Genomic DNA, 15147 nt, shown 5'->3' on the forward strand with positions numbered 1-15147 from the left:
CAGGCCGACCTCAGCCCGCGGTTCCCGGGCTCCCGGGGCCCAGGTGGCCCCCAGTAGGTGAGGAGCCGGGGCCCGCCGGCGCCTCGGCGTTGCCACCTCCACCTGCCTGCCCTCTCCCCTTCCGGATCCGCAGCCAGGACTCGGCGGGCTCCTAGTGTGCAGCCGCCCGGCCGCTTCCGCCCGAGGGTCGCGGGGCTGAGTCCGGCAGGCTCCAGGCGGGGCAGGGGAGGTCCCCGGCCCGGCAAGCGCACGCCCACCTGTCGGCCGCGCAGGCGCAGCAGCGCGCCGGCCTCCCCGCGCCCCGCGGCGCGCGGCCAGTGCGCAGGCGCGGCGGCCGATGCGAGTGTGTATGTGCGGGCGAGAAGATGGCGGCGGCGGGGGAAGCAGCGTGAGCAGCCGGAGGAGCGCCGAGTCCCATTGAAACGGGCAGCCATGGCCCTCCACAGCCCGCAGGTAGCCGCCGGTCCGCGCCTTCGGCCGGAAGGGGCCCGAGCCCGGGGCGGGCGGACGCGAGTCCCGAGCCCGGAGCGAGCGTGTGGGAGTGGGGGAGGGCGCCGGGACACGCTGCCCGGGCCTAGGCCGGAGCCACCCGCCGCCTCCGCGCCCGCCGCGCCTTCGTCCCCGTGAGCCACCTGGGCCCCCTAGTCCCGGGGTGGTCGAGGGGCGGGGGCTCCGGGCCCCGCTTGCGGAGGGCGTGGGGGGCGCCGAAGGGGTTAATCTCCCCGGGGCTGGACCGCGGGGCGAGCCCGGGATGTGGAGTGGGGCCCTCCCCGCCGCGCCGGCCGGGGGAGGCGGCCCGGGGGCTCCGGGAGTCCCCTGGAGCGGCAGGGGCCTCAGAGCAGCTCAGGTTGTTGTCTCTGCCTGGAGCGAGCCTCAGAGATTTGGGGGTGCCCTGTTGCCCCTTTGCCCCAAAAGCTTCCTTTCCCAGCTTGATTGATGACGCAGGATTGCCGATTTTCTGGTTTTTAGGTAGAAGTCGCTGAGTAGCGGCCTTAGGCTACTGTTGCAAAGAAAACTCGAAATAAGTCGCAAGGACCGTACTTTCACTTGCATTTGAGTGACATCCCTTGCACGAATCCATCCCAGCCAGGCTGACACTAACGCACCCTGCCTGAGCAGTATCTAAAGCTTAGGGGCCCTTTACAATAATCCCGTAGTGGAAAGAGCTCTTTTTGGGAGATGTGCGTGTAGAGTTAAGGTCTTATTTACCTCTCCCACCCCTTCTCTCACACCTTCTCCCCCATGCGCCATTATAATTATTCTGGACAAAAATTGGCATGATGTATTATTTGTCAGCCTTGCTTTAAGACTGCTAATTTGTTGACATCTGGTCCCTATAAATTGTTGCACACTTTTAAACCATCTCATTGTGTATTTGTATTAAATATGGGGAAATGAAACAAAGTAGCCATTCGGGAAACTGGTTGCGAGTAAAATCATAACCCTTCATAGGCAGTTGGGTTTTGTTGCCCTTCTGCAGATGAAGTCAATCTGACTAGACCTCTTTTGAAACATGGTTTTCGTAACTATTGTAATGAATGCGTGTTGTGGAATCTAAAATGCGAAAACTTTTTTAAAAATCAGAACTTACGACAAGCTTCAATTTTGTTAAATTAGCTGTAGTTTAGTTTGCATCAGAATTTCCCCCTTTAACGTTTTGTTCCCTTGTACATTTACTTTTTTAAGTAATGTAGGTCTTTGCGCCAAAAAAGGGATCAGTAGTTGAATAATTTTTACAAATGTGTAACACAAAGATTTTAAGAGATTTGGTGTATTTAGCTTTGTTTAGACCTTTATATTAAAAAAATAAATTTTATATTTGCTTTTTTCTCAACTTAAATACTAATTAGCCTATTGTTAAAATTGGTATGAACAAGTATAAGGCTCATTATGAATTAATGTGTAATATTCCTTGTGATTTTGACATGAAGAAAGCATCTTTAGGCATAGCTCACTTTATTTAATAAGCATCAATCACAATTCAAGGTTGATTGAAATGTTAATTAATGGGGATGGATAATATGTAAACTTAATTGTAATTTCGTTTGCATTCATTGTCCCAGTATTTACGTTTTATACAACAGTCTAAAGCGTTATACACATCTTTAGAAAATTGGAGTAGCAAAAGTTGGCGGAACGTAAATGTTAGCAGCACTTTGGGTTTATTCTTTTAAAGTATGATTTAAATGCTTTTAAGTTTTAGCATGGAGAAAGTAGCAAAGGAAATAGTTTGATTTCTCATAATTTCTTCTTCTTCTTTTTTTTTTTTTTTTTTTTTTTTGAGTTGGAATTTCGCTCTTGTTGCCCAGGCTGGAGTGCGATGACGCCATCTTGGCCCACTGCAACCTCTGCCTCCCAGGTTCAAGCGATTCTCCTGCCTCAGCTCCCAAGTAGCTGGGATTACAGGCGCCCACCACCACGTCTGGCTAATTTTTTGTATTTTTATTAAAGACGGGTTTCACCATGTTGATCAGGGTGGTCTCAAACTCCTGACGTCAGGTGATCCACCCGCCTCGGCCTCTCAAAGTGCTGGGATTATAGGCGTGAGCCACTGAGCCTGGCCGATTTCTCATAATTTTCATTTTAAAAGAATAGTAATGGAAACAAGTAATGGAATCATGTATGATAGGATTTAGTTACTGGTTCCTGCTCGAGTCATTCTGAGCGTTTTAATAAATTTGTTTTATTTGGTTGCCTACTGTCCTAAGAGTCTTGCAGCCTTAATGGCCATTCATTCATTCAGCAAATACTGATTATCAGATGTTAAGCGCCATGATATGCATATTACTTGTTTACGTTGGGAATAACAACTGCAAATTGAAGGTCTTATTTTAAAATTGACTTGTTAAATTTGTCACTGAGAATAATGGGACGTGGAAAAAGTTACAATTTAAAAATTTGTTTACAGGCCAGCGCGGTGGCTCGTGCCTGTAATCCCAGCACTTTGGGAGGCGCAGGTGGGTGGATCACTTGAGGTCAGGAGTTTGAGATTAGCCTGACCAATATGGTGAAACCCCGTCTCTACTAAAAATACAAAAATTAGCCGAGTATGGTGAAGCTCGCCTGTAGTCCCAGCTACTTGGGAGGCTGAGGCAGGAGAATCGCTTGAACCCGGGAGGCGGAGGTTTCAGTGAGCCGAGATCATGCCACTGCACTCCAGCCTGGGCGACAGAGCGAGACTCCCGTCTCAAAAAAAAAAAGCGAAACTCCATCTCAAAATAAATAAAAAAGTTTATAGGTTAATAACCCTATTTCCAAATATTAGAAAGTGTTGGTTGATCCCTGTTACCTGTATTGAAGTGTAACAGTGAAGAATTTGGAAACATTTTGAGACCGGTAACTGTCAACATTTTAGCAAAGACAAATAAATGAACTTTAGCAGTTGAAGTGTAAGTCCAAGTGAATATCGTTGTCACTGAGGGGACCGGTTAAATTGTTTGGGGTAATTAATTTGAAGCTATTAGTTTTGCCTTACAACGAAAAAATATTTGTGATTATTGATGTCATTTATAGTGAAATCTCCACAATAATGCTTCCTACACCCCATTTGAATGTCATGCAGTTGGCTTCTGTCCTTGTCTCTGCATAGACTCACCCCAGTCTCTTTTACCTTGTGATAGCAGGACCCCCACATTTTACATGATGCAAAGTCTTGGGTTCCCCCTCTAGCATATGGCTGAATGTTACTGTATTGCTGAATATCTGTTTCTAGCCAACAGCTGGATTAGTGTTAATTCTTGAAAGAGATACATTTTTATTAGAAAATCAAGTAATGAGCAGCTGAAGTAAATACAATTATTGGAAATGTTGACAGGGCATTTGGAGATAACAGTTTTCCTTTGCATAGTGACAGCAGGCTATTTAAACATGTCCTAAGAGTAGATGTTTTAAGTTTGTGAGCCAGTGGTCGCCTTAGTGGTTTGTACAGATGGCCTGAGAAGTTTGTGAGCCAGTGGTCACCTTAGTGGTTTGTACAGATGGCCTGAGCAGCCGCTCCGTACCAGGACCTCACCTTCATGCTCTTGAGCCCATCTCATTGAGAGCGCAGCGCACTGAAATGCCAGTGAATACTAAGCGGGCCTACCACATTCTAAATTCCTCACTAAAGCAAAAGTTAGGACATGTATTCCAGTGTTCTGTTACGTGGAACTGATAGGATTTAAGCAGTGATTCACATAGGAAAACTTAAAGGAGAAAAGGATTACAAAGCTTAATGATTGCTGTTTAATACCAAGCCTAAGCGGCACGTTGCATTGTGCTGTGCTCAGAATATAACATTCAAGTAATTGAGAAAAGTGGTATCATCTCCAGTTGAATTAGTTACATCAGTGTTTTTGTTTCCGTTTTTTGTTTGTTTGTTTTTAAAGATATAATTTCAGACATGTAGGTACTTTCTGTTAATGGTTCCTGGTATTCAAGTGGCACATTAAACGTGGTTGCTGAGGACACTTCTTACTGATACTATACCAAAATATGAAACGTAGTGGGAAGAGGTTGCTTTTGAACTTGTAATTAGGCTGTTACTTTTCTATTTACTGTCACACATGCAAGAATCACCATCGCACAAAACAGATAAATCTGTTTGCAATGGAATTTGCTGGCCTTGGGCCATTGGATTACTGTCGTTTGTCACTTTAGTGCCACTTCAGCAGTGTAGATGTTCATTTCCAAAGACTTATATGTGCTTGGACTGCAGTTTTCCTGTTTATTGAAGTGTTCTCCCAAAAGGTCTTTCTGTGACCATTTCTGTCAATACAGGCCGGATGAAGAATTAGTGTAGGAAAATAAAGGTAGCCCATGGGGTATGTGTATAGTATTTGTTTCAAGGACCAGAAAATGTAGAATTTATCATAAACCTCGATGTAGAATCTTCAGATCCTAGATTTTTTCTGAACTGGCTATTTTCTGGATATTTGAAAGCTCCTGGGCCATGATCCCATTTTCATCAGATGACTTGAGAACCCAGAAGCTCTGCCAGCACTGCCATTCTGCCCCGTCTTGAAACATCATGCCCTGGTTGCCCTCTCCTGGAATAGGGCAGGTAAGGTGTTGAGGTAGAAATGTGGTTTGGGGCTGTTACAGCCTGAATCCCTCAACTTTTCCCTTGTGGGCTCACATGAGAATTGTTAGGAGAGAGTGCATGTGGAGCGCGGGCCCAGCACCTGCCACCATCTGCGCTGTAATGGTGGCTGCTCCTAAGAGTCCTCAGGCTCCTCCCCGTTGGGCTTGTGTCTACAGCCTTATCAGTTGTCATTCTTCAGATCCATTCTCAGTTTATTTTTCTGCTATTAGCGGGAGGGACATCTCCTTAAGCCTGTACTCTATGGCTCAGGAGTCTCAAAACCAGTCCATTTTGAAGTGAGAGTATCCCTAATAAAAAGGTGAGTGTCCCCACTCCTGTGCCTTTTTTTGTTTTTTGTTTTTTTTTGAGACAGAGTCTCGCTCTGTTGCCCAGGCTGGAGTGCGTTGGTGCTATCTTGTCTCACTGCAACTTCTGCCTCCCGGGTTCAAGCGATTCTCCTGCCTCAGCCTCCTGAGTAGCTGGGACTACAGGCGCCTGCCACCATGCCCAGCTAATTGTTTGTATTTTTAGTAGAGACTGGGTTTCACTGTGTTAGCCAGGATGGTCTCGATCTCCTGACCTCGTGATCCGCCCGCCCTGGCCTCCCAAAGTGCTGGGATTACAGGCGTGAGCCACCACACCCAGCCACTCCTGTGCCTTTTGAACCTGATTTTTACATCTAGCTGACTCCTCCCTCCATCCCTTTCTCTCTCTCTTTCTTCCTGATGTGATGGTGCTAGATTTTTGTTTTCCCGTTTGTCTTTGTTTTATGAAGATGTGCTCCTTTCCATTTGTGTATGTTGAGTACAGACATATGATGCCCTTGCTTGCTTTTTTTTTTTTTTTTTTTTTTTTGAGACAGTCTTGCTCTGTTGCCCAGGCTGGAGTGCAGTGGTGCAATCTTGGTTCACTGCAGCCTCTATCTCCCAGATGCAAGCGATTCTCCTGCCTCAGCCTCCCGAGTAGCTGGGATTACAGGTGCCTGCCACCACACCCAGCTAATTTTTTTGTATTTTTAGTAGAAACGGGGTTTCACCATGTTAGTCAGGCTGGTCTCGAACTCCTGACCTCAGGTGATCCAGCTGCCTCAGCCTCCTAAAGTGCTGGGATTACAGGCGTGAGCCACCGCAACTGGCCCAATTTTTGTATTTTTAGTAGACACGGGTTTCACCATGTTAGGCTGGTCTTGATCTCCTTACCTCAGGTGATCCGCCCGCCTTGGCCTCTCAAAGTGCTGGGATTACAGGTGTGAGCCACCACGCCTGGCTAATTTTTTTGTATTTTTAGTAGAGATGGGATTTCACCATGGTGGTCAGGCTGGTGTGGAACTCCTGACCTTAGATGATCCACCTACCTTGGCCTCCCAAAGTGCTGGGATTACAGGCATGAGCCACTGCCCCCAGCCTCCCCACTCATTCTTTGAAAAAAACAATTTGTTGTTGTTTTGTAGAGACAGGGATTTGCTGTGTTTCCCAGGCTGGTCTCGAACTCCTGGCCTCAAGGGATCCCTGCTGCCTCAGCTTCCTAAAGTACTGGGATTACAGGTGTGAGCCACCGCACCTAGCCTCCCTATTCATTCTGAAAGTATCAGTCTTTTTACTTTTGATAGGACATGTTGAAGTTTTGGTTAAAAATAGAAGAGAATTTGAAAATGAAGTTCAATTCTAGAGGTTTTCGAGATTCCTGCCCAATATAAAAAACTTCTGATACATTAAAACAATTTTTTTATACTTCATTTTTTAGAGCAGTTTTAGGTTCACAACAAAATTGAGAGAAAAGTACAGAGTTCCTATATACCCCTTCTCTTGATATTTTAAGTAATAATTTCCCTTACATGGGTGCAAAGACTATATGTATATGTGTATATATATATATTTATATATATAAATATATGTATATGTGTATATATATTATATATATACGTATATTTATATATGAATATACGTATATTTATATATATACATATACGTATATTTATATATATATTTATATATAAATATACGTATATGTATATATATATCTTTATATATATATTTTTATATATACATATACGTATATTTATATATATATTTATATATATCAATATATATATTTTTTTGAGACAGAGTCTTGCTCTGTCACCCAGGCTGGAGTGCAGTGGCGGGATCTTGGCTCACTGCAAGCTCCGCCTCCCGGGTTCACGCCATTCTCCTGCCTCAGCCTCCCGAGTAGCTGGGACTACAGGCGCCCGCCACCACTCCTGGCTAATTTTTTGTATTTTTAATAGAGACAGGGTTTCACCGTGTTAGCCAGGATGGTCTCGATCTCCTGACCTCGTGATCCGCCCACCTCAGCCTCCCAAAGTGCTGGGATTACAGGCGTGAGCCACCGTGCCGGGCCAAGACTATGTATATATTTATTCAAGACCTGAAGTAGGCTTTTTGGGTAGATCTGATCATTGGACAAGGAGGAACATATTTATTAAGAGATACTAAGCATTGTAGTAGTCTTCATTTGAAGCCTGTGAACTCTGTAAACTGCATAGTTTAGAAAGTGCCTTAGCTTGTTTGAGCCTTTACAGCAACTCTGTCCTGTATTATTATAACCATTTTACAGACGAGTAAGATAAGACCCAGAGAGGCTATGGCTTGAGGTCAGATGGCTGCTGGCCATCAGGACCTTTTAAAAGCAGGTGTTTTGACTTCTAAAACCTTTGCTTTTTCTACTTTGCCAAACTGGTTTTCTGGAAGAGACTGATGAAGGCATAATCTTTCACACTGTGACTTCCCCTTAGTAGTTCCTCCTTAAACATTTACAGAATGAATGAATGAAATGCGCGTTTAAAAACTTTAATGTTACTAATTACAAAATTTGTTACTATAATATATTACTATTCACTAAAGTTTGTGTGGGGTATGTTTTAATAAAGTCATTTATTTTATTTTCTAGTATAAAGACATGCTATTTTTAAGACACGAAAACAGCACAGACTTATTTAAAGTGAAAAGTAGAAGTCATTCCCTTCCTCTCTGATCCTTAATCGTCAGTTTGGTGTGTGTCTTCTATGGTTTTTTCCATTGGAGTATTTTGTTGTTGTTCCGTTGTTTCATAATATGGTCTGTTCTATCTAGTCACTGAACTGAACTTCATTGAGCAAACCTTGTTTTCAAAATTATTGAAAACATCTACTGAAGTCAGTTTTCTTAGGTGTACCTAATTTTGCCAGGGAATGAAGCAGATATTCTGGAGATTAAAGTGGCTTATCAGGATCCAGTGTGCGGGGGATTGTGGAAATGCTGTCACAACTTATAACATGTTGTCCAAACAATTGTTTTTTTCTTAAGAAATATTTTGGGCCAGGTGCAGTGACTCACGCCTGTAATCCCAGCACTTTGGGAGGCTGAGGCAGGCGAATCACTCAAGCTCAGGAGTTTGAGACCAGCCTGGGCAACATAGCAAAACTCTTTCTCTACAAAAAATACAAAAATTCACTGGGCATGGTGGTACTCTCCTGTAGTCCCAGTTACTTTGGAGGTTGAGGTGGGAGGATCACTTGAACCTGGGAGGTGGCGATTGTAGTGAGTCGAGATTGTGCCACTGCACTTCAGCTTGGGTGACAGAGCGAGACTGTTATGTCAAAAAAGAAAAGAAAAGAAATATTTTGAAGACTTCCACCCCCTTAATAGCAGTCATGCTGTCCGGTGTTCATATTGTAGAAGGAGGTCTGGGCTGGGCGTAGTGGCTCACGCCTGTAATCCCAGCACTTTGGGAGGCCGAGGTGGGTGGATCACCTGAGGTCAGGAGTTTGAGACTATCCTGGCCAACATGGTAAAACCCCATCTCTGCTAAAAGTACAAAAATTAGCCGGGTGTGGTGGCGGGCACCTTTAATCCCAGCTGCTCGGAAGGCTGAGGCAGGAGAATAGCTTGTACCCGTGGGGGCAGAGGTTGCTGTGAGCCGAGATCACGCCACTTCACTCCAGCCTGGACGAAAGAGTGAAACTCGGTCTCAGAAAACAGAAAAGGAGGTCTGATTCACATTCAGATTCTTGTTCATCCATTGCCTTTGCACTAGATTTATGAGAGGACAAACTTTTTATTAGTTGGGGATTGGTAAGTCACCTGCCCTAGGGAATAATGAGAAACTGGGTAATTAACGTGAATTTTTCTCCATCTTCTTCAAAATCATGTTTTTGTCTTCTGTCACTTTGTTTCATCAGAGTACTGCAATGGCAAAAAACAAAACACCAATTCAGGTCCCACTCGTGAGAGATAACCACATTTAACTACTTCTGACTTGTAATAAAATGCAAAATCAGGGCTTCCAAGTGTGGTTTACTATTTTGTTTAGAATTAATTTGCAGAATACTAGACACTTTTTTCAGAACCACATATGAAGGACTTTATATCTTTTGTGATTGTTCAGAGATTTTGGTGGCTGGACGTTAGGAGTATAGAGCTGAAGAGAGAATTCCTGTGCTTTAGAGGTTCGCTGGGTAGCGAGGGAGAGAAACAGGCTAATGGCTGGGTGCATCCAATTTTAGGGTGGTTATTCCTGTAACAGAAGTGTGAACAACATAGTCAAGAACATTCATTCATTCGTTTGTTCATTCATTCAGCAAATAGTTACAGAGTGGCTGCTGTGTACCAGGCACTGAGGAGGGAGTGATGCGCGAAAACAGGCATTGTTTCTCTCACGGAGTTTATGGGTCCTGAGGAAGACAGCTTGCTAATCAGATAATCACAGTTACGTACATGTCGCTCCAAACTGAGAGATGTTTCCCAAAGGAAGGGAACACAATCTGAAGTCAGAGAACGGTTCCCGTGGAAGTGACACGTTTATAGCATGAGACAGTGGGGACAGCATGTGCGGTGGACCTTTGGCTGGAGGGAATTTGGAGCACTTCGGAGAACTCAGCAAGGACCTGTGTGTCTTGGGCACAGAGCTGGAGGGGAGGGACAGACACACCATCCAACCTTGCAGCCTTTGTTAGATGTTACTGACTTTATTCTGAGAAAAGTGTGGAAGAGGGGGTGATAGAACATTTGACCATGGAACCTCATAATCACATTGCCGTTTGGGATCGTACTCTGCCCAGTGAAGAATAGACTCACGGGGTCGCATTGGCAGTAAGGAGATAATTTAGGGCAGGGTCCTTGGACTTTTGACTTGGAGGGTGCAGTGGAGGTGGAGAGAAGTTGCATGACTCAGGAGTTAGGTATAAGGTGTTTCAAAAAAGGAGGAGACTGGGAAAAGCTGGGAAGACGTCTCTTCTAGAATGGTGACATTTGAGCTGGAGTTTTCCAGGCAGAGAAGCACACGGACAAGGGCGTGTGGAGGAGAATGTGCAAAGGAACGGTCTCAAAGCCTGCAGCTTGTTTGGGAAACAGATAAATTCGTGGCTGAAATGGTGTGTAGGGTGAAGTGGTTAGCCGGGAGTCTGGAGAGGAGAGATAAATAACTTGATAATCCAAGCTCAGGACTGAGTTAAGTTGGTAGCAACACTCTGTTAAGATTGCTGGTTGAGGCTGGGTGCGAGGCTCATGCCTGTAATCCCAGCACTTTGGGAGACCGAAGTAGGCGGATCGCTTGAGGTAAGGAGTTTGAGACCTGGCCAACATGCTGAAACCCCATCTCTACTAAAAATACAAAAATTAGCCGGGCGTGGTGGCGCATGTCTGTAATCCCAGCTACTTGAGAGGCTTAGGCAGGAGAATCGCTTGAACCCGGGAGGCAGAGGTTGCAGTGAACCAGACTGTGCCACTGCACTCTAGCCTGGGCAACAGAGCAAGACTCCATCTCGGAAAAAAAAAAGAAAAAAGATTGCTGGGTTGAGATGATTGTGCAGGGGTCTTACTTAGATGCTTTGAGAGTTGTCAGGGATTTGATTCTTTAGGCTCTCCTCCATAGCTGGGACTCTACTCTCTGCTCACTTTGGCATCTTAAGCCTCATAACTTTGAGGGGAAAGAAGTAGGGCATTTCTTTTGGGAACTTCTGAGACAGATTAATGTGAGGCAAGTAGCCCTTCAGTGTCCTCAGTGATAATTGGATAGAGTAGTTAGGGAAGGTCATTTAGGGACATATTCACTTTATTTTGAGGGGGAGGCACCTTTAAAAACAAGCATCTGTCCCTTGATTATATTCGTAGAAAATAAGGAAAATATTAAGGAAAACTTAGGTGACTTGTTACCTTATTTTAAATGTTTCCTGTAGTACTTTTGGTAGTAAACTTTAGAAATTTGGAATCATTGGATTTAACAGCGTTTTTAGGGTTGTGATCCTTGAGTGCCCTCTTCTAATACCAGAATCACCTGGCACCCTGGGTGCCACCCAGAGACACTGAGTAAGGATCCCTGTGAGCAGGTCCCCAGGCCGTCTCAGCCAGGCTCAGGTTGCAGATCGTCTGCATGGGTTTGTGTACAGCTTTTTTCATTTTAACTTGTTGAGCACTTTCCCATGAATAGCAATAACAAAATCGTATTTTGGACAGTGTTACATCTCCAGTCTAGGTTAGGTGTGAACAACAACAAAAATATGAATTGTGCCCCTCACTGTGAATGTGATACTCACTTATTTTAGCGCTGAGTGGAATTGTGGAACAGTTCTGAGCAGATGAGAAACCTGACATTTTGCCACTTTGAAGAGCTGTCATGTTGTGTCTTCAGAACGAGATTTCAGTTTGGTTTGGCATTCATTAAGTACGTGATTATACCTTTTAAACAAGCATTTACCCAGCACTTGCTCTGTGCCAGGGCCCGTGTTGGGATTTATAAGTTGCAAAAAACTTGTTTTTAAAAATATAAGTACACATGTGTTCCCCAAAGCCTTAAGATCTGCTCTGGCTGTTGCTGTGCACCCCACATCTTGAAATAGGACCCTTGTGGACAGCATGGGATCAGCACACTCCCCCACAGCTCAGTTTAACTGTGAGCATCTGATGTCCCAGAGAATTGGAACTTTATAATTCATCCTGAAGCCTGGTTGTCAACATCTCTGAGGATGTGTGCATAGCATTAAGCCAATTTACCATCAGGAGTTCCTGCTTCCTTTTGCTGTTGTTGCTCATGGATTCGTCAGGTGAGGAAATTCTAGTCTCTAGTTTTTCCCAAACTGGTGCTGAAATAATTACACTTGGTTCTCTCTTGCTTCTTACCTCTTTGCTCTTCTGTGCCACAACAATGTATTCTAAGGTGCCAGCAGCAGAAACTTTTCTTCCATCTATAACTACAGTTTTAGGCGTGAGAAAGGGCTAGCTTTTTTTTTTTTTTTTTTTTTTTTGTCTGAGATGGAGTCTTGTTCTGTCACCCAGGCAGTGGCAAGATCTCAGCTCACTGCAACCTCTGCCTCCTGGGCTCAAGCGATTCTCTGGCCTCAGCCTCCTGAGTAGCTGGGATTACAGGTGCGTGCCACCATGGCTGGCTAATTTTTGTATTTTTAGCAGAGATGGGGTTTCACCATGTTGGCCAGGCTGGTCTTGAACTCTTGACCTCAAGTGATCCGCCTGCCTGAGACTCTCAATGTGCTGGGATTACAGGCGTGAGCCACCGCGCCCAGTGGCTTTTGCTTTTTAAGGTGGACAGAAACACCTTGCAGCTGTGCTTCGTTGCCCTTGCTGCTTTTGGGTGGAAACATAGACTTAAGTTAGCATATTCATCAGTTGATCTCTTTTCTGTGAGAAGGGAAAGAAATCGCAGTATTTTGTGTGCACGGCAGGCTTTGAGGGCCCTTATACTTTGATTCTGTAGATGCCCTGTCCTTCCTCGGGAGGCACTCAGCTGTGTACAGAGGCCCGTGTGGTCCTGTCCTGAGAGTAGCGGAAGGAAGACATGGCTCTGCCTGGGGAGACTGTGCCTTATGCAGAGGCGAACACCACATGGATGAGCTGGAAGCAGCCGCCGGCCTGGCTGCTCTGTCAGGTCAGGAAGGCTTTCTTGAGTCTAGTGTGGTCTGGCTCCCCCACTGTCCCCACTGCCTAGCACAGTGGGCACTCAAGTGTTTGTCTGTTGGATCGGTTAATTGGCAGGGACCAGTTGAAGCAAACAGAGAACAGCTGGTTGTCATTCACTGTTTTCAGGACTGCTTATGGTTGTTTTTGGTGTTTCTATAATAGTTCTAGGCATGAAGTTCAGGACCACAGCACGCAAGACCACAAGGGACAGATTTGCCTTCTATAGAAATAGGAATGAGAGCTGATGAAGAAGAGGTGGCTGCTTCCCAAAGTATCACATTGATTGTCATTTCTGCATTTAGAATGCGTGAGTGACCCCTAAGCTGCTCTTCAGGTTCTTCAGTGCTCTCTTTATCTCTCTTGTGTAGTTTCTTGAATCCAGGCGACTGACCCGCACGTCACATGTAAGTTATTTTGTTTTATTCTTTGGTCTCTTTCGCAGCAAGTGTAGTCTGGAGATCATAGGACGCTTAGCAGTGCAGAGAGAATGCCTTCACCAGAGTTACCAGCAAGTGCTTGGCTGTGGGGGCTCCGTGTACTAAAGCTCTTCCAGGACTGTTAGTGGGCATGCCAGTGATCTTTGCAGGCCTGCTTAGAGCAAATGCAGCTGTCCCCCAAATCCAAGAACCATGGAGCAGCCAACCTTTCCAGTACGGGGCCCAATTATGTGTCACCAGTGAACATGGAAAGAGCTTTTCGGCTGGTTTGCCGCAGTTAGTTTATCTTTCCCCACCTTTGTAACCTTAGATATCTCAGCCAAAGCCACCATTCACCCACTAGTTATTTATTGAGCTCAGCTATGTGCCAGGCATTGTTGGTACCGAAATGGAGGAGAACGCATTGTCTCTCCCCGAGACCCTCTGTCTGTAGACAGGCTCGCCCCCTCTGTCCCTGTGGTTTGCTCCCCTACTTTCAGTGAGTCTCTGTGCCTGGCCCATTTTCTTAGTCCCACTTTACCCACCTTTAAAATTGCGCCCTCCTTCACACTTGTCACCCTGTCTCCTTGCTCCCTCTCCAGAGCACTTCACACCTAATACCCTACATACCCGGTATCCTGACATATGTGTCTGGTTCACTCTCTTGTCCTCCCCCAATATAAGCTCCGTGAGGGCAGGGGTTTTTGTTTGCTTTGTTCACTGCTAGGGCCCCTAGTGCTAGAATGTGGTGAGTGCTCTGTAAACATTTATTAACAAACACATTCGTGAAAGACATACCACAGTGAACATATTCAGAAGCCCACAGTCTAGTGTGGGAAAGAAGCTAGAGAATCAACGGTTAGGATCCAGAATTAGAGAAACCGTCACAGGAGAGTCCCCGGGGACACCTTGGCTCATGTTTGTGAGGAAAATAGCTCACAAAGATGAGCTTTTGGAACTGAGTTCTATAGTGTGCAGAGTCAGCCAGGCCAGCAGGGGCCCAAGAGAAGGGCGCCCAAAGCAGAAAGACCTGGCGTGTGCCATGTCGCCGAAGTGCATTCGGGATGTGGAGAGTTGTCGGGGCTGCAGTGCTGGGGGTTGTCTGGGAAGGTGGATGGGTGCGTCTTGTAGGCTCTGCTAGAGCCTGTTAGCCTGAAAAGTTCTGGGAGACTAGAAAGGCTTTTCCTGGGCACCAGAATAGTAAGGTTCAGTTGAGAGACAGCTCTGTGGTGGCCACATGCAGTTTGGAGGGTGAGGGGTGAGCACAGAGGCGGAGGTAGATTGTTGCAGAGACCCAGTTGAGAAGCTTGGAGGGCTTGAACAGTGCCTAGAGGAGGGGCAGGCCTTAGGGTGGCGGGAGGTGGGTGGCTGGCGGGAGCCAGCTCATTGTGGTGTGTTCATGGTATATAGTATTTTCTTCCTTAAAATGTGGAATGATACTTGTTTAGTAAAATGTTTTTCCCACTTCTTCCTCTTTTTTAGAGATGGGGTCTGGCTCTGTCATCCAGGCTGGAGTGAGTGGCACAATCGTAGCTCACTCACCGCAGCATCTAACTCCTAGGCTCAGGCCGTCCTCCCTCCTTAGCCTCCCAAAATGCTGGGACTACAGATGTGCGCCACCATGCGTGGCTTTCCATTTCTTATATTGTTGAATGTTTTTCCATTAAATATTTTCCTTTGCGATTGTTGTTTTTTTTTTTTTAGATCTCAAGAGCTTTAACTTAATCTTCAGCATTGTTTT

The 15147-nt window shown here is 45.5% G+C and overlaps 1 protein-coding gene across 1 annotated transcript in view; it reads left to right on the plus strand.

Moving 5' to 3' along the window:
- The first annotated feature begins 261 nt into the window (after nucleotides 1–261).
- Nucleotides 262–15147, plus strand: part of USP10 (ubiquitin specific peptidase 10) — a 78671-nt gene continuing 63785 nt past the window's right edge. The window contains exon 1 of the mRNA XM_003778672.4: nucleotides 262–453. Coding sequence (XP_003778720.3) covers nucleotides 433–453 — 21 coding nt within the window. The 5' untranslated portion in view covers nucleotides 262–432. The remainder of the gene's footprint in view (nucleotides 454–15147) is intronic.

This window comes from Pongo abelii, chromosome 18 (genome assembly GCF_028885655.2).
Source record: "Pongo abelii isolate AG06213 chromosome 18, NHGRI_mPonAbe1-v2.0_pri, whole genome shotgun sequence".
NCBI lineage: Eukaryota > Metazoa > Chordata > Mammalia > Primates > Hominidae > Pongo > Pongo abelii.